Below are 20,486 nucleotides of genomic sequence, written 5' to 3'. Positions count from 1 at the left end.
CCCAAAGTCAAGAGAAACTTAAGGAGGAAGCTCCCTCTTGAGACTTGAGGCTTTGCTTAGATTAGAATGAAAGTTAGATCCTTACACCCACATACACGCACCCCACTCAAATATGTGAAATGGTATTTGAAACAGTGAGAGAGAGAGAGCTATAACTTTCACGTCAATCTTTCTCAGTGACAAAAATTCATATCACTAATGTATTGCTTGATGACTGACCTCTCCCTTCACCCACCTCTGATAATATCCTCTCACCCATTGAAGGATCACCACATTCCCTCAACTATTACTCTCTTGTTGTGTCTCCATGAATTTGGCTTAACCCCTTCTCATTGTCGTGAGGACCCTTTTGTTTCTCCATCTTGCAGCATTTGGTGTTGCAGAGAATTAGAACATGGCTAAGAGATCAGATTTTGCACAGAAGCTGCTTGATGATTTGCGCCTGAGAAAAGAACGCAATACTGCTTCTCAGTCTCAGAGGACCACCCAATCCAACCAACTTCCTATAGGTAAGTCCTCTGGAACATCTGCATTTTCTATTTGGGAGCCTGTTAACCGTTCATTTGTCTAATGAATTTGCTGGAATTCTGTATGACTCGTGTATAGTTTGTACTTTATGACAAGAATACAGCTCAAAATTTATAAATTTAGACTTTTTTTCTCTGTCAGCTATATATATAACACTGCTTTTGTTGTCTCTTCTTGGTGCCATATGCTGTGATCAGCGAGAGTAAACGTCTTCTAGCCACATCCCTTCTTATATTGGAAGGATCCCCCAAAATGCCTGTTCGCGATTGGAATTTATTTTCCCTAAATTTTTCCTCTGGAATCATTTCTTGTGTTCTGGGGTCTGGGCCACCTTTTTTGCTTTTTTTTTTTAATAAATATTTGTCCTGGTAGTAAGATGCATGTTTAACTACATAACCGGCCTACTTAATTAACAAGCTTGTCTACTATAATTAAATGAGACTGCATTGTGGGAAATAATTGTGAAGCCATGAGGATTGACTTTCCGTTCGGGCATGCCCAGCATTCGTTTCTGAATTTCTGGGTTAGTATTAAAATTTACAAGCCTATATTTTTTTGTTTTTGGCTAGAAATTTACTAGCCTATACAGGTCAAAATTCTGAAGAATAAGTTCAAGAATTGGCGTTTCTTTCTTCGAGTTCCAAAAGTTAAAAATGAACCAAAGTCAACTTACAAGCCTAGATAGGTTGAAATCCTGAAGCCAAAGTTCAAAAAAACATTAATAGAATCGGCTTTTCTTTCTTGGACTTCTAAAACTTGAAAATGAACCAAGTCAGTATCTTTTCTGATAGGTTAGTTCTGATACATAGCGATTCTAAATTTATGGGTAAGAGTACCGATGAACGGAGAGAAAAGTTCATGCAGATATTTTGGATGCCATAGTTTGGTGGTGCCTATTTAGTATCATGAAAAAGAGGGGGAAAAGCTTTTTTTCTCTTGGTCTCTTTCTGACATTTATTATGTCCTAATTACTATTTTTTATTAGCACGCCTTTCTAGTCGTTATTGAACATTTTGTATTCTTTTTTTATTACTCTTCTAAGACAGACATGAGAATAATTTTTATTTTGGCAAAAGGAAGAGAATAATTTTTATCTTCAAAATCACTATTTTCATTTCATTCTATTTTATTTTTGTATATCAAATGAGCCCTACAAGATAGCTTATGATTGCATTATTCCTATATGTGAAAAGTTTGAAATCTTTACACTTTCTACAGATGCATATGCCTACTCCAAGCAAACATACAGAGGATCCGGGAATGCAAAAGCTATTGAAGCTGTAAGTTATTCTGCATTTGCATATTCTGAGCCGGCATTAAAGCAATTTGCTTTAACTCTGTTGTTGAAATTGTGTCATCGTCCACAGGTTACTTCCAGAACCGGGGACACGCTGACTAGGCCTAGCAGCAGAAGCCATAGAACATCAAACAATGGAAAAGCTTCGGATCAGATTGTAGTGTACGGGAGAGGTCAGAGCTCAGTGCAATTGAGTGATATATCCCTTGCCTTGGCTTATGCATTTGATAATGGAGGGAAGCTGAGAAGAGATGATTCTTCTCTCACTAGCTCAATGATGGGTTTCCTTCACCAGATTAAACGGGGAACAATGGAGTATAGCAAGATAGGAAGAGGAAGCAATCTGGATAGGCAATTGGCTACAGCAAATCACTTCCCTACTTCCTCTCCTGGGCAGATCAATGAGATATCCAAAGGTGTACAGAAGTTAAACCAGATATTGAGAGCCTGCTCCAATGGTGATCTTAACATGGATAGATACTCGATAGAATTTGCAAAGGAACTATTACGAGGAGCTATGGATTTGGAAGAGTCTCTGAGGATGTTAGTAGACCTGCAGAAAAGTTCAGATTCCATGAAGAACTCACAGAAGAAAAATCGGATTACATTTATAGAGGATGACAATGATGATGACGATGACGATGACAGAACAACCATGACTTCTGAGCAAAGACAACTGGCACCACCAAGATTCTCCTTTGACGAGTCCTCGAGAAATTCTCATAAGCTTCAAGAGGTTGGAAACAGTGCTTTGACGCAGAGGCCACTTGTTCTTACTTACTCTAAAGAACGAAGAAACTTGAGCAATGAAAAGCAAGATGTTAACGTATCGAAATTGCTTCCCCACAGGCAATCAACTAGCTCTATTTCTGATGATAAGAATATCAATGCCCTTTCAGAACAGAAAAATCAGTCAGCTTCAATGAAATCCAACACAGAGAAGGCCAGGATTCCAAATGTGATAGCCAAGTTAATGGGGCTGGATAATATTCCGGAGAAAGTGGAATCAGGAAATCCCTCTCAGAAGGATTCAGGTTCTCCACACAAAATAGAAAGGACGACATTCAAGCATTCTGCCAAGAAAAATGAATTGAAGAGCCGAAAAACAGAGAATTTGGTGCCTCCAAAACAGCAAAAAGGGATAGAACCTGTCATTGTGCCTAAAACACAGGAAAAGGAGCTGCTGTATGGTGCAGATGAAAACTTGATCATCCAAAAAGCAAGCTCTGAGGTGGCAGTGAAAAACGGGAAAATGATATGGAGGGAGTTGCATGAAATAAAAGCATCCAACGGAGCCATCAAAGTAGAGAAGCAGCATAACAATTCATATAAAATGACCCTGAATAGAGAAAGTGGAAAGGATGTTCATGCCAATGGAAGAAAACAGGTTCAGGCAACCAACAGAGAACAGAAAGTGGCATTAAAGGGAAGAACCAATGATCTGCTTCTAAATAACATGCTAGCCCAGCTGGAGCGGGGTCATGAAAGATCAGAAGTTGACTCTTCATTGCAGGAAGAAAAAGAAGACATTGGTATTTTTCTTCAACCGGTGAAGAAAAACATGAACAAGAAGGAAGCAACCAATCAAAAGAAGTCTCAGAATCACTCTGGAATTCAAAAGCCTTATGCGCTCTTGAAATATGGGCCACAAGAAGAACAGCACCACAGAGAAAAGCAGCTCCAGCACCGTGAAAAACATATGTTAGAGCTAAGAATACAAAAAGGGAGCGAAGCAGCTTTGAAAAATTCGTCAAAACTTTCACATGACCTGGCCAATTCACTGAAGAAGCAAACACTCACAAGCCAAGCCACACCATTTAAGCACACTTCTGCAGAAAATGTTGACGTTATGAAACAAGAAGTTTTCCTAGTTCACGACCATAATGATCTAAACCAGGATGAAGCATCCAATGAGTTCAATGTGAAAGTGGAACAAGTGAACAACAGGAAACCAGGTCAAATTACCTCTCCAAGAAATCAGCAATCTGAACCATTTACAGGGAAGCATGGCTTCACAACAATGATGGATCAAACAAGTGTTCATAAACTAGCCAATGAGAAGGTGAAGAATATAAGAAAGAAAAAAGCTGACTCAACTGAAAAGATTGAGGAGGTGCTGACTAGAAGAAATGGAACAATGGTTCATAGCACTGCAAAAGTGAAACAGGGGAGTCCCAATTTAAAAGAAATGAGACGAACACCATCTGAATCTGATAAGTTCAATTTATCAAAGGAAGCTAAGCAAGAAAGGGCCAGCGTGTTGAAAGAAGCAGACGCTCGCATCATCAGCTCCAATGACTCAGTATCTATCATTGAACCATTGAATGTGAGACAACAACCACATCCAAAAGCAGAACTCTCTCCTACATTGTACAATTCTTATGGTGAGAAAGTTCAAGGCGAACAAGAATTATTAGATTTGGTTCCCAATAATTCGGTAAGATAAATTTCATTGGCATCTAAAATAGATTCACTCATTGGCAACTTATAAATAAAAGAACCAAAGCAGTTATAGGATTCCTTCCCAAAAAATAAAACGCAAATAAAGCTGACATAATCCTTGTTGCAAATTATGCAGTATCGAAATGTCAAGTCGGTGGACGCTAATGACAAGCAGCATCTAGCTACTCCTTTGGCAGTAGATGAAAAATTTGAGTCTTGTGAAATTGCACCAACTACGATAAACGGTGAGTTTATAGATGACTTTCTTTTCAAAATGAGAAATAATTTCTGGTATTTTAGAGTTGTATGATGTTGTGGACTAAGGGATTACAAAAGTTGCTTACCTGCTCTAAGCCATCATCTTCGTTCATTTACATATAAGCCAAAATCTTTCCCTTAAAATCCACCATAGTTTCGTTTTCTTCTTGCTCAGCTTGTTAGATGCTTTTCTCAGAAACAGATCAACACAACTTCTGTCATACTGATACGGTCCCATATCACCAAGAGAGAAGATACTAGAATATTGACAAGCTCACCCCTGTTTTCATTGTAGACACCTGAAGCCTACAGTAGAAAATATAATCTCTAAACCCTGCATCTCGTGTCTCATCTACTACAACTACTACTGTTACTAGTTGTGTCATAGCACTTCATCTTCACCCTATTCTTGATGAAATATATTGATTTCAACTGATCTCAGTAAAACAGATAATATAATCTCTAAATCCTGCATCTCGTGTCATACTACTATTACTAGTTGTGTCATAGCACTTCATCTTCACCCTATTCTTGATGAAATATATTGATTTCAACTAATCTCGATAAAATCAATACAATGATAACACCAGGAACATATAGATTAAACAAATCAAGCAACGTTATATACAACAACAAGAACAACAAGTCTTATAACATTAGTTGAAGTTGGCTATATGAATCAAGTCATGTCATTATGCTCTATTAATAACTCACTCTTTGGACATGTAGTTCACCAAAAGGTCGTGTTCAATGACTCCCTTGATTGTTCTTTTTAATCTTCCTCTACCTCTTTTCATAGGACTTAAGAAATCATGCAAAGTTTTATATATTCGAATTAATTATGTTATACATTGCAGGAGTTCATGAAGAAAGTATTGACATAAACTACCATTCACAAAAGCAAGTCCAGAGAATTTCTAAAAAAGGAATGCAAGAGCCACTCAGTGAAAGTGAAAACTGCCTCAAATGGATCTTAGTCACGAGTCAACCGTTCCTCAACACAGCAGAAGCACTTTTCAAGCTAAACATTCCATTTAGCATTCTTCGAGGCTGTGGTGTCGTTGACAATCAAGATGAAGGAGGCAGCAAGCTGATATTAGACTGCAGCTATGAAGTGACGAAACGCAAGGGGATACGTCAAGAACTCAAAGTCCATCCTTGCTTAAAGGCATCAATCAGTCCCATCAAAATTGGATCATTAGATGATTTGGTTAGGCAGTTGAATGAAGACATGGAAAAGCTAAAGTTTTATGGCAGGAACAGAACTTCCCCTGTTCATGTTGAGGACTATCTTCCTACAATGCTTGAAAATGATGTGTACAACAAGTATCCAGACATGAACTGTATGTGGGACTTGGGTTGGAACCAGGAGACATTTGCATTCCTCGAAAAATATGATGTCACAAGGGTTGTGGAAAAGCATATCCTTAATGGACTTTTGGATGAGATTACACGGGAACTTTCGAATGTTCGAGGGGGACCACACTAACAGTTACATGCTAAGCTGTCCTTGTTCCCTGCCCCCCCGAGGTTGGGTTTGCTCCTTTTTTTTCCCCCCGGGGGGGGGGGGGTGTCTGTTCATTGTTGATTTTCTCATTCACATCGATTTCTCATAAACTCGCAAGGGGACCGGGGTTGCTCCTTTTTTTGAGGCCAGCTTTTTTTTTTTTTTTGGGTGGGTGTCAGATGAATGAACATTCAGATTTTTGCATGCTGAATTGAATGCATTCTCCTTGTTATTTATAGAAGGAAAATCATGTTATAAATTTTGATACGGTGGTAAAAGTGCTTATTCTTCTGTTTTGACGATGACGTTTAGTCTCGCTTTTTTACATTGATTCTCTCTGTGTTCTTTCTTTTTGCAGATAATTTTATATTGTGTTAACCATTTACTGAACAATTTAAACAGATCGATCATATTTTGTTGTAGCATGTCTTATTCAGGTTTCAACATTTTTGAAAAATAAATTTCGATTAAGAACTTCAGCCTCTAGTCGCTCAACGGCATGCAAGGAGGGGTTAATTTTACAAGATATTGGATATCATACATACAAACTGAATCTAATTAAATCATGCAATAATTCCATTTGTCTAATTATACAACATCCAGCAACTACATGCATGTGGCAACAAGCTAGCGAATTTACATGATATGCAGCTGAACATCATACGAGCTATAGTCGAGTTTACAAGATGTGTTAAGAGTAAATCCTACTCTTTTAGCTAAAGATTTGACTGCGAGGTATCAGCACGACTGAGACGTTTCTTCCTGTATCTCCATGCAACCTGAATGCGAGTTGCTGCAAGGCTTCTCCAATAAGGCGATTCATACCTATCATCAACCATTACCAAGTAAATACGCAGGCATGGATTTTGAGACAGACTAATACAAGTCTTTCACCATGGAACAAGTCCATGTGGCAACATGTAAACTGAATGCTGTCAGAGCTGAGCCAATAAATGATCATATTGCTGAAACCATGTTTCATTTATGCATGGTGTACGGACTATGCTAACAATTAAAAATTGAATTAGGAGTTCAAAGGTCGAATGGAAACATGCTATATATAATAAACTGTTTCTTCTTTTAACATTTACTTACACATTACTTACACAGTTATTTCTGTTGAAATTAAATGGAATAATATCACAAGATAGTTAACTATTGGTGGTGGATGGCAAGGAAAAAAAAATTTATTGGTGATGAAGCAAACCACTTAGTAAACTATAATTGATCCCAACATTTTAAACAGGTCAAGTCGCATCGTATATCATTTTTAACTAATGCTGATGAGCATAATACTTGGCCTTCACTGTAAATTGAAAGACAAATGGCAAACCATAGAAGGAAAGATCACCTTATGGCTCCTTGAACCCGCGCATTTCTTAGGAATCTTGTAAAAAGGCTAGTGACTTCTTCAAGGTCTGCATATCGGAGTGAAAATGCCTCCACATTTGTTAAGCAACGTACAGTCCTGGTGCTGAGCAATCTTTGTCCAGGAAGCCTTACTTTTTTACCATCTGCAGGGTATACCATGTTAATTTCTTATTGCTATACATTATAATAAAACCATTCATGCGTTTTTCTCTCAACTAAAGCTTTTGAGCTGATTGTGTTCTAAAGCATATTAGTACAGCGCCTCCATGACTAATGAGTAGTCTACAGTTCACCTATTGCATTCTCATATTCTCCCAATTACACATTGAGCTTCCACATTTCAGGCTCAAGGGTCTAGGGTTTTGCGTGAAGAAAAAGAAGTGTTACGGGTAATAATAAAAATATTCACGTGCCTTCACAGCATAACTTTTAGATTTTCAGTCCATGAGGTTAGCACTTAAAATCAATTAACAAGACTACGGTGTCTTCATCGGGTTTTCCCATACCTTTGTTCACAGAACAATGTTCGAGACACCATGTCAAGAGTTCTTCACCACACACATCCCCTTCAACTAAGGGAACCCTGATCCCATCATCTCCAGTGCTCTCTAATCTTCCACGCACAACGAACGCCATTTTGTCTATCAGACCACCATGATACAAAATATTGCTTCCTTTGATGTATGTTTTTTGTCTTAGTCTCCCACAAATGGCATCTAAGATAGGCTCATCCATCAAGGCAAAAATTCGAACCTGTGCATGTTTTAGATAATTAGAATATGATGAGGCAAAGCAAAAACACGAGATAAGATAGACCTAAGGAAGCAGGTTTTTTAACGAACCACACATCTGAACTACAAGCATAAATGGGTTTAAAGCAGGATAATCTGGTGCAAGTTATGACCAGCAATTGAGTAACAGATAGTCATGTGCTCACTTTCTTAACAAATTTGAAGAGATGACGTCTAATATCTCTCTGAAGATCCTCCGGCAAACTCTCCAGAAGCATTTCTTCATTTACTCCTCTTGTTGCAGCCCAATTATATCGTTCAGCCAGTATTACTCTCCTACATAACAGACCAATAATATGAGTAGAACTGTGTATTACTTGACAATATGATCCATAAATTTGTATGATCTTGATTACCAAAAGAGAAGATAAATAAAGCAGTTGACATGCAAAATTCGAAGAACTCATCGTTATCACTATGCTTTAGTAAGGAAAAATCAACAGTGGGCGTATCGACAATGATAATGTCAACACCCTTGATGGAGATCGAATGTAATTCAGGAGACAAAAATAATTGCAATGCATACAAGTAATGTTAAAATAATTTAGAAAAGTACGATATATGGGTTCACTTTGATTGAATAGGTCAGAGTTTGACTTCTCTGACATCTTTTATTTATAGTCTAAATTAGGGTACAAGGTAAAAAGAACTTAGAAAATTGACTGGCAAAATACAATGGGAAGTTAAAATATGAGGTGATCCCCAGTAAAATAAGCAACTGCTAAAACTAAGCAAAAACGAAGGCAGAACAGGAAAGCAAAACAGAAAACAGGAATATAAAACAGCCAACAACATGATCGCGGATGAATAAATGGTAAAGTAAATCATTGTTGATTACTCAGTGTGATAAAAAAGGAAATTAATTGCACAATAATAGTTTTGCTAGGTTGTTGTCAAGTCTATTTCAGAAAACCAATTTGGATTTATGCCAGGGAGATCCACATCGGAAGCAATCTATTTACTAAGAGGGTTATTGGAAAGATATAGAAGTAAAAGAAGGGATTTACATATGGTTTTTATTGACCTAGAAAAAGCTTATGATCGTGTGCCAAGAGAAGTAATGTGGAAGGCCTTGGAAAAGAAAGGCGTACGGTTGCTTATATCAAAGCCATACAAGATATGTATGAGGGGGTAACTACCAGTGTAAGGACGCCTGGAGGTGAGACAAAGGACTTTCCTATTCAGATTGGCCTATATCAAGGATCCTCTTTGAGTCCGTACTTGTTCAACATTGTTCTGGATGTTCTAACTGAACCTATTCAAGAAAGAATTCCTAAGTCCATGCTTTTCGCGGATGATATAGTTCTATGGCGGAATCAAAAGAAGAGATTAACACTAGATTAGAGTTATGGAGAAGAACTTTGGAGTCGAAAGGTTTCCGCTTGAGTAGGAACAAAACAGAATATATGCATTGTGATTTTGGGGGGAGGCAAGACAATAGGGATTTGGAGGTGAAGATGGGGAAGCAAATCATTCCTCAAGTATCAAAGTTTAAATACCTAGGATCCATTATACAGGAGGATGGGGAAATTAATAGAGACGTTTCTCATAGAATACAAACTGGCTAGTTAAAGTGGAGGAAAGCTACCGGAGTTATTTGTGATAAGGTACCTGAGAAACTTAAAGGAAAATTTTATCGGACTGCTATAAGACCAGCTATGTTATACGGTAGTGAATGTTGGGTAATAAAAGGAAAACAAGAGCACAAAGTTGGGGTAGCAGAAATGAGGATGTTGAGATGGATGTGTGGTTATACAAGAAAAGATAGGATTCGAAATGAAAATATCAGAGTAAGAGTCGTTGTGGCACCTATCCAAGAGAAAATGGTTGAAAATCGCTTAAGATGGTTTGGACATATGCAGAGAAGGCCATTGGAGGCCCCGGTGAGAAGGGTGGATCAGACAAGATGGAGTCCCATAAAAAGAAATAGAGGAAGACCAAGAAGAACGCTTAATGAAGTCATTGAACGAGACCTCTTAGTCAATAACATATCTAAGGACTGGGTTGTTGACAGAGCACGATGGCGTCGTGTGATTCATGTAGCTGACCCCATCTAGTAGAATAAGGCTTGTTGTTGTTGTTGTTCTCAAGTCTCAACTATTATTTCACATTCACTGTTTGAGTATGTTATCAATGACAATAAATATAAGGTTAAGGTGTATTCAGTATTTCGAAGCATTTTCTTAGATGTATCTAGCATCCTAACATATTTTGTGATGCATCCAGCACTTTGAAGTATTTTTCAGATGCGTCCATATTTCTCTTTTTGCCTTGGTACTGAATGCACTTAAAAAACTACTTCAGGGTGTTGGATGCACCACAAAATACTCTAGAGTATTCGATACACTTTAACCCATAAACACATTACTAATCTACATAACACAGTGATTAATCATATTTAACAAACTACATAGGCAAGTACTTAACAGCATTTGGCAGACAGACATAGATACTGGAAGAAATTTTGTTTTAAATGTGTACTTGAATTTTCAGTTGTTTATTCAATGGATCTTGGCCATAACATTTCTTATCCATAAAAAATGTTGTTTATGCACCCATTATTTACATTGTCAAGCAGAGTTTTGGGAAAGGGTCCAGAATTAGCAAGCAACAACTTAAATTAATGACGTTTTTTGTCAATCTGAAATGATGAAGAAAATGGATACCTTCTTAGATCTTCAGGCAAGCGCCGGTGGCTCATCCATTGCTGCACATCACGACGTCTAAGTGACATTTCTAGCCTCCTACAAAAGGGATGGAAGAAAATAAAGCAGGCATAATATAATCATGCATACATCTGAACTTGACTAGAAACCACGACGGGTAGGATCTAGATTGGGTACTATAGTGGGTAAAAAATTCCTTATCACCATTGATCCATAAACCTTTGAACGCAGATCCATGTACCCAAAAAAATATTTGAAATGAACAAATATTTATCAAGACAAGACTCATTTAAATAAAATGATTCATATGAAATAAGGGGAAAAAAAGTGTCAAACAATTTTCAATATAATTTAAAAGCAATATAGTGTTATGTGAATGGTAATTTCTTTTTCTTTTTCCGATGTATTAAATTAATATAATTAATATAACTAAAAATGCATCTATCAATCACCCACACGCACAAAAAAGGCCAGTGGAAGAGGTATTATCCTAACTAAGCCCAGACCCTATAAATACGCATAAAATCTCAGTACCCAAACCTAAGTGGGTAAATCTTGCGAGTGGGAAGAGTATAAATTTCAGTTTACTCTGTGTCTAGCCAAAATCAGTTGCTACTCCTTTTGCTTAAAATGTGCCATTCAACACTCTTGCGGTTTCTTCCATTATCACTGAACCAACATGGTATATATCCAAGAAACTTGAAGTTGAACTTAAGAGGCATTCATGTCATGCGGCTGTAATTTGACGCATCCCAAAGTCCTTGACACAAGTGCTCGAAGTGCATTAAACGTGACACGGCTCAATTATTTTTGGGACCCCAGTGCTTTATATGTTAGTAATGAAGAGTTTATGATGTGAGAGATACAATATTAGATTTGTTTCAGAACATAATTTGAAATAATAAATGTAAATAATAAATAATAGTAAAGGAGTTTTATAAATTTCCCAACAAAGAATTATAGCGAGAGGGGAAAAAAAAAGAAAGAAAAAGAGCATTACCATATTGCAGAATCTATACAAAGTCTTTTTGTAGACCAGGTCTACTAATTTCTTTTGTATTCACAATAATTTTACATGACCCTTTCCAATTTTGTATGCACAGCATTACAAACAAGAATTTCTCTACTTGGCAACAAAAGAGGGAAAAACAAATGAAAAAGGAATTGAGGCCTGTTTGGGTAACAAGTAAAACAACAGTTTGGGATTGAGACGGAATTGAGACCATGGTTTGGGGATCCAACCATCCAAATATGTCAATATTTTGTAAAATCACTTTTTGATTAAAAACCATGGTTTGAAAAAATGTAGTCAAACATTATGATTTTTGGCAAAATCACTTTTGAATTGAAAACCATGGTTTGGGGTCTAAAACGATGGTTTTTCATAAAGGGAAATTTTTTTGCTTTTGAAGGTATAAAACCATAGTTTGTGATATAAAAAATAGATAAATATGAGAGATAAAGTAGATTGGGATCTTATATTCAGAATCAAATTGAATACTCAATTAGCTTTTATATTAAGGACGAGAGGTAATATTAATTAATTATATTTTTTATATACAATTTATTATTTAATTTCAAACAAAAATATAAATTAAAATCAATTTTTCTATTATTATCATATTAACTTCTGTCTTTTTTAGTAATTTATACATAAGAAATGATCATTATAACAACCACTCAAACATTTTCACTTTATCAAAATAATTTTTTTTCACAAAATCTATTTTTTGAAAAACTATTTTTTAAAAGCTATTCTCCAAACCATGGTTTGGTTATTTTTTCAAAAGTTATTCTCTAAAATCTATTCTCCAAACTACGGTTTGGTTTCATTCAAACATCCCCTTGAAACAATTGAGACTACAGAGGGGATTGGGAAATGGACATCACCCATCAGTCATATATGACTTCAGCAACTCCACTTGTTTTAGGAAGAGAGAAGACAATGACATGTTCACAAATTTAACTGTGAAAAATAACTTCGGCCTGTTTGGACTAGTAATGAGAAGAATAGATTTTGAATAAAATTGATTTATAATTATGATCTTGAGAATAGATTTTGTTAAGCTAGTGATGAATGGCTCATAACAAAACCACGATTTTGGGCTAAAAATTGATTTTGGCCTTTAAGGGTTGTTTGGATTTGTTTTAAAGCAAACTTAACAGTTTTCCCAATGATAATTGATTTTGGATAAACTACAAAGGGGAACTGAGAGGAAAAAAGGGATGAGGAAAAAAAAAATATAATGCTTTCTGAATTCACAAAAACAAGAAAACAATAGCCTTATACCACTATATAAGGTTAGCCATATAGATTGCATGATGCTATTAGACTTTATCAACAACTGCTCAGATATCTCATTCACTATATTATCTTGTTTTATAACTTCTTCAAGCATCCTTCTTGGTCTCCCCCACAAAAATAAGAAAAGAAATAAATTTTCAAAATCTTCCTAATAACCCATACCTTTCAAAGAATTAGCACACGAGCTGCTGAATTACTGGAGTTTGAACAAGCCATCTAGCCAGTTTCTCAAAGAGTGGAAAATTTTTTGGATAGAAGATGCTACTAACTCAATCCAAATACTTTCTGGGAAGAGAATCTAGGAAAAGTATAATTCCCTCAACAAAACTACTATGCGCTCCCATTTCAAGTTAGGACATCATAGCATTTTCTAGAACTAATAGAGATGCTTCAATGCAGAGTCTGATTTAGATAGAAACAGAAATTAAGAGGAATTCACTAGCCAGCAGTAGTTAATTGTATGAACAGAACATAGAGTCTCAATTAAGAGGATTTGCATATAACACAGGGTTAAAGTGCAAATTTATCCTAAACATTTTCATTCAGGAGCATTGGGAATCGGGAAATTCTTTGTGCGCAAATTTGCACCAAAAGTTTAAGATTGTAGCTATAATCTTAAACTTTTAGCGCAAATTTGCACCCAAAAAACTTCCAGGTGTCCAGCGCTCTTGAGTGAAAACTTCTTAGGCAAATTTGCATCTTAACCCTGTAACACATAGTGAGTTCTACCTCCGTCCAAGAGCCTGAAGGAAGTTCTGTATATGTCCAATGAGAAGAGCAAAAAGCAAGAGTCCCAGTCCTATGATGCCCATTGTAAAAAGGACTTCCCAAACAAAATAGCTAGGGACTAAGTTCCCAGCCAGAGTACTGATTTGCTGCATAAAGATCACAAAGGCGTAAAACTTCAAAGATTGCATTGCTCAGATGCACTTTTTGTTCATTTTAATGTGAGATTATAACAGCCCAATGGTCAAGATATCAATATGATGAAGATTGGCAGTAAGAGCCCCAAGCTATGTCCAGCTTGAAAAGGGAGATTTGGAGGCATGTGATTATGGGATCATTATGAGCTTATTCATATTATCACTTGGATTTTAACATCATGGTCAGCTTTTTTTCTTTTTATCTTTATTTCCATACATTATCTTTATTATGTGGCATGTGGGGATGAAGGAAGAGAGAGGCATGGGGTAGGGGCAGCCCCCATGCAAGCACCCCACCCATTTTGATCACTGAAGGGAGCCGTAGGAGTTTTGGCCCCCTTACCACACCCCAAGACCCCCTTCCCCCAATATGCATATATGCATGCGTGTGTGTGTGTGTGTAATATCTTATAACATAATTAAACGTACATTTCCTAGTTATTTCATTTATATATGATATTAATTAAAATTATTTAGGCATATGAAACATATTCATAATTTCAACACTAACAGGTTCTAAGCACTAACAATCTACACCTCTGATTTGTCAGCAAGCGTAGGTTTTACTATTTAACACTTCTTGGATACTAAAATAACATGAACATATTTTCACATAACTGTATTAACATCTATGTTGATAATTTCGCGAACCATAGCTCCTTAAGGAGTCCTACAAAATAAACATGCTTCTATGTATGCATGCAAATTTCGGAAAATGATACATAACTACTGAATATAGAGTGGGAAGGCACACCTGGAATCCCCAAAACAATGAATACACATATCTCGTGACCACACTGTGTTCTGTAACAAGGTTAACAGCTTTCTCATAGATCCCATACTGAAAACCTTCATCTTCTGAGGCTTTGAAACAACTGCCTACACCAGGACTATCTAACCAAGTCTGTTTAAAATGATTGGTTTCATTGAGCAAAAGAGAAGACTGATGGGTTTCTCTATGACCATGCCCACAATCAATCAATTGCATGCACTGAGCAAATTCCTCCTTATGGCAGAAATTTCGAAGACATTGATTGACCCTCTGGCATGAAGAAAAAGGAAGAAAAGGGGTATGTCAATTTTTGAATACTAAACAACATCAACAATACCGCTATTTCTTTCACACTTTAAGCTTCATTAAGCATCAAAGGAAACAAAGATGAAATAGTTGAACTTCATTATGCGTGTCAAAAAACAACAAACCACGTCTGCTAAGCCATAGTTACACTTCATTTATCGCGAAGTTATATATAATCACATAGAAATTGGATGCATTCAAGTGAATCAAGTTTCTTACTCTACACAGGTTTAGTGATAGTTACACATGGATTACCAAATTATCCATGCAAGTGAAATTTTTTATAAGTGCATAGTAAGCGTGGAAGGTACTTTTTATTTAAAAAAATGTTGTTCAAAATTCCTACAAGCTAAAAATAACAGTATAAATCTTCCGTTTCTATCCATGAAACAATATCCACTGACCTGTAGACCAAAGAGATACCAGCAAGACCCAACAACATGGCCAGATAGCATATAGGCGAGAAGATTTATAAAGAAATTTGCCCATGCTGACTCAAATATGAAACCACTTGGAGACTGACCAATTAGAAGAGGCAGAAACCTGCACAATCTGGGAACATACTGAACAAGGACAGCTAGACGTAGAAGATTCTTAGCATAATTTGCTCCTGATGAACCCAAGTGATATGGTAGGGCAAACAATATCATTATCTGCAAAATTTTGACTAAAATATGTCATGACAAGGAATTTGGCCTGCCTGCGACTTATAAACCATATTCACTTCTATCTCCGTAAGATGGATTATGATAGAACCCAAGCTAGAACAGAAGGAAAACAATGCTGAATAATAAATGTGCCAAAGAACAAATGAAAAAGGGAACCACGGGAAAAAAAGGAGGTACATATCAATAGACAACTGAGACAACAAGTTATGATGATTTAAAAAGAAAAAAAAAACAGCTATCATGAGGTGGAAAGGATAATGGGGCATATAAATACCTGAGGAAGTGGAAATACAACAAATAAGTCAATAAGAAATAAACGCTGCAAATAATGGAGAGCAATTTTCTTTGGATGGTCAACTAAATCACCAGCACCAACCACCCTAGAGTCAGGAGCCACATAAGCCAACCTAAACTGTCAAGAGGCAACTTGGAATGATTATTTTTCATTTGTATTACAGAAAAACATTAATGTCTAGGGCACAACAATATTACTGCATAAATATATGGGAATATTTTTTCCTGATAAAACAATTATCGGCAAGTTACCTGAAGAAGCATATTTAGGAAGTGTACGAAATCATTCATGGATCTAACAGATACAAGTGCCCATGTCAACTTCCAGTCGATGAAAATACATCTGTCAATCTGCATACAACAAGCAAGCGAGTTCAGTAAATTATGCAGGGAATTGAAAAATTATTGTAAGCAAATCAAACACATTGGCATTATTAACGCAAGCTACTTTATGATGCCTTGATGTCATTATACAAGCCCACAAACTAGCAGCCTTCTTATCACCCCGAGGGGGGGGGGGTGGTAGCTGCCTTCTTAGGCACAACCAAGTGACATAACAATCACATCATGCTAAGCAGAGACAGCTGCAGGTGATGGAATACAATGTCAATAACTTGATATCACTCTGGTCCTGAAGGATGTGAGGAACAGCTGGAAGGACAAGACCATGAAGGGAAAGGGAGCCCCTTTCTCTTTGTGCGCTGATTGCAATTTTCTCTTTTACTTTATTTATTTTCCTCTTTGGCCAGCCGACAAAATTCTTCTTGGGCCAGATCTTCCAGTGTAGAAAAAACGAAGGTGGACCCCACACAACATACAAGAAAATATCATGCAATAAAATGTATCATTATGCTTTGCGATGTTGGTGGGAAAGAACTCTGAGTTTGGAGCAGCACATCCAAATGACACCTCAGGAAAGAAGCATGCTCTGCTCTAGCTAAATTGATAAATTCTAAACAGAATATAATACAAAAATGAAGAAACCTGCAGCATATCCACCACAACTTGTCCTCATTTCACAAACTCTTGTTGACCAGATATCAAACAGAAAGCCCCAGCGGAGTCCACTTCCCAGAACATAGCATATGCAGGAACCCAACTAAATTCAAGCCACAGGAATTTTTCTTTTTCTTCTCCAAATTTTTATGGCCAAGGTTCTGTCTTAGCTTGTTGTCAACAGGGCAACGACTATAAGCTATAGTCAGTACCCACCATATAAATATAAACACAAACTGGCCACGGCTGCTAGTATTTTTCTTCTTAAGCATGTCCAAAATACACAAACATAAAAGAAGTCATGATTGAAGTTAATGGCATAATATAAAATGAGAAAAATACTGCAGCACTTTCCCAATAACATATCACGAGGCTGAGGAGAAGCTAAGAATTGAAGTTAACAGCAAAAAATAAAATGAGAAAAACAATTCAGCGCTTTCCCAAGAATATATCAACTAAGTGGCAGTTAAAGAAGTATCTTGGGTCTCAAAGCATTTCAATCTCATTTATATAGTTCTTATGAAGAAAAGGTAAAGATTAGTAACTACAACAGGCACAGAATCTTCTTTAAATAATAAAAGGGAAACATTTGTACCTTTTTTACACCGAGCAAGAAGAAAAATAATGGATCCACAAAAATTGCCACTAAGCAAGAAATGGCAAAAAATTTGTTCCAACGCTGTACGACTTTAGCATGAGGATTCATAACTCCAGGAACATATGAAGACAGAAAAGAAATAAATCTTCTTGCACAACCCTTAGCATCTCCATAGAGAGCATTGTGGAACTGTAGGCATTCAAAGATAAAAGGCACACTAAGTAACTAAGATAACATGTCTCAGTGATTCTTGATGATAACATATCAACGGAAAGAAATGGAATCGGTCTAGAGGAAGATCAAGCATAACAATATGACAAAGTTTACCATAGTGGCCTTCAGAAAATAAGTAGTGGAGAAACAGGTAGACATGTGTAACAAAAACAGTAATAGAATTTCTTTCTTTCTTTCTTTTTTTCCTTCCCCTCCTTGCTTAGGGTGAAAGGAAAAGTGGGGGGATGCTAACATGTCTTATTGATAACTGAAGAGTTCATACACATGCAAAGAAAACGTAACATGAATTAATGCTCTCACAACAATTCTTTCAGATCATTTATGAATTTGGTCATACTTACAGCTTTTTTCTTTATCTTTTGACTTCTCTACAACAATCGCAACCAATGATAAGTCAAATCTGAATAGTAAACAAATTTTAGAGCTTGAGTTCAATCAAGCAACATGTTTAATCCTGAAATCCTTTCTCCAGTACATAGCTGTGAGTGATGAGCAATCGAAATTTTGAAACAATGATCTTTCAATTAAAACCACTATAACCTTAGTCAAGAAACCACAATAATATAATCAGAATTGTAAGAAACATATTAAAGTACAATGGAACAGTATACAGACAGTATAAAATACAGGCCAGTATAGAAATCACAGAGGTACAATATAATTCAATGAGATGTCTAATATTTATGTTTTGTATTGGCCAAAAAATATGAACGGTGTGAAGAAATGTACCCTAATTAAGTGTTTGGCAATGCATGAGTTATATAATCAAAGGCAACCTCAAAATATAGTAACAGATGTTCTCTTAAATCGGAAAAAAAAGTATATTCAAGGAAGAAAAAACACCTTGGGATCAAATAAACCAGAAGCCTTAGGGTTCCTTTGCTGAGAGGTCTTGAAGTAAGTGGGGCAAGTTGTACAATAAGGATCATTACACATTCCCAATTGCCCAGACCTCAGTAAGTGTTCATTTTTGTGGGCATAATTGTTCTGCCAATCATTACCAACACTTCCATGCAAAGCAAATTTTTCTGTCATGCCTTCTACTGTTTTGTTCCCTGTGGCATTGACGTTCTGTCGGGAAAGACTCCCATGTCTGTTGGTAACATATAGAGGACCACTCATCTGCACAAAGGGGGTTTTCCTCTCACTCCTCAGCGGACCAGTATGTCCCACAAGACTAGTTGCTCTCTCATATGGCTCCATGGAGCTCATAGGAATAGATATTGAGGCACTTCGTGTCCTCGATACAAGCCTTCGTAATTTAGAATCCCCAAATTCAACTGACGGTTGTTCTGTCTCCGACAGCATTGGCACCTCATCTTTTTCCAAATCCGCCATCTTTTCCAAGAAATTCTGTAATGTTATACAAAATTAAAAAAAACATACAATATAGATATTTATATACCATGTCAGTGATTCCAAAATCAAAACGTATCTAATCAAACTTGAAAAGAATGGAAATGAAATAGTATGCAGAAGACAACGTGGCATGAAAGACAAAGAGTGACAAAGCCATATGAAACCTGCCCTTTTATGAATTCGCGACATTTCATGATCTTTCTGTTCCCGTTATTCAAAACATTGATACAATAAGATTTCCACTATCCAATCTTGTACTTTGTATATACTGGTAGTTAGTTGACTCTCGATAGTTCAAGAAACCAGCCATAACTTTGAAGTTTTTCATTCATGCTAGTTTTTTGAACCACAACGTCAAACCCAATAAGCAAGACTCCCGGAATGCCACTATCCTAATATCAGTAACAGTACGTCCAGGCGCCGATTTCGAATTTCACAGCTCATAAGGGGTAAACGGATTCAGAAGTTGTGCATTGGAGCCCTATATCCTCAATTCTCCATACTCCATCATTATTCGATATTCCCACAGCAAATGAATTCACACCCTCACTTTCTCAAACTAATGAATAGTGTCATTAATTTAATCCTATTTCATGTTCGAAAATTTGCAATTTTCGAAGTTTACCTGCCTCTATATGTGTGTTTCCAGGGCGAACACATACAGTACTGAACGTGATAAAACATAATGAATAAAATGGCAAAGAACCAGAGGAAGAACAGAAGCACAAAGTAGCAAGACAATATAATGGGCTATAAACAAGTAATAACAGATGAAGATAAGTACCAGAAAATGGAAACGCCAGAAAGAGAAAGACCTGTGGTGAAGTTGAATTCCCGACAATGTACTCTCAAAACTTCACCAACAGCCGGCAGTGCCGGAATCTCCCCATTCAAAGTCAAGGAAGCTAGGCGATCATGTCACGAACGAAGATGAAATTCTCCTGAAGGGTAGAGAAATCTCAAAAAGGAAGGAAGTAAGCAAGTTGAAAGCACCAGTAAATAGGAAAAAGAACGAGGGAAAGAACACATTCAACACAGAATGGGGCTGAGGCTGACGGAAAGGAGAAGACTTTGAAGAGTTCCACATGACCAGTGTGAACGGAAGAAAAAAGGATTGGAATTGGACATGGCATCGTGTGATTGGTTATTGCTTTATTTCTCTAGGCCCAGC

The 20,486-nt window shown here is 36.7% G+C and overlaps 2 protein-coding genes across 2 annotated transcripts; one reads left to right on the top strand and one right to left on the bottom strand.

Moving 5' to 3' along the window:
* Positions 1-207: 207 nt before the first annotated feature.
* Positions 208-6,056, top strand: LOC114741701 (uncharacterized). Its single transcript, XM_028929955.1, has 5 exons — positions 208-509; positions 1,747-1,808; positions 1,896-4,262; positions 4,404-4,512; positions 5,383-6,056. The coding sequence occupies exons 1-5, from the start codon at positions 395-397 to the stop codon at positions 6,012-6,014; spliced, it is 3,285 nt and encodes a 1,094-aa protein (XP_028785788.1). The 5' UTR covers positions 208-394; the 3' UTR covers positions 6,015-6,056.
* Positions 6,057-6,478: 422 nt separating this feature from the next.
* Positions 6,479-20,391, bottom strand: LOC114741702 (probable cyclic nucleotide-gated ion channel 20, chloroplastic). The gene is made up of 13 exons (XM_028929956.1): positions 20,131-20,391; positions 18,800-19,309; positions 17,720-17,911; positions 16,381-16,479; positions 16,109-16,246; positions 15,571-15,819; positions 14,843-15,130; positions 13,895-14,040; positions 10,861-10,938; positions 8,341-8,470; positions 7,910-8,156; positions 7,384-7,546; positions 6,479-6,857 (listed from the first exon to the last, which is right to left on the bottom strand). The coding sequence occupies exons 2-13, from the start codon at positions 19,292-19,294 to the stop codon at positions 6,749-6,751; spliced, it is 2,334 nt and encodes a 777-aa protein (XP_028785789.1). The 5' UTR covers positions 19,295-19,309; positions 20,131-20,391; the 3' UTR covers positions 6,479-6,748.
* Positions 20,392-20,486: the final 95 nt, after the last annotated feature.

This window comes from Neltuma alba, unplaced genomic scaffold, assembly GCF_004799145.2.
Source record: "Neltuma alba isolate B1F8T4 unplaced genomic scaffold, ASM479914v2 tig00003474_pilon, whole genome shotgun sequence".
In the NCBI taxonomy this organism is placed as follows: Eukaryota; Viridiplantae; Streptophyta; class Magnoliopsida; order Fabales; family Fabaceae; genus Neltuma; species Neltuma alba.
This window is presented reverse-complemented; position numbering and strand designations above follow the sequence as displayed.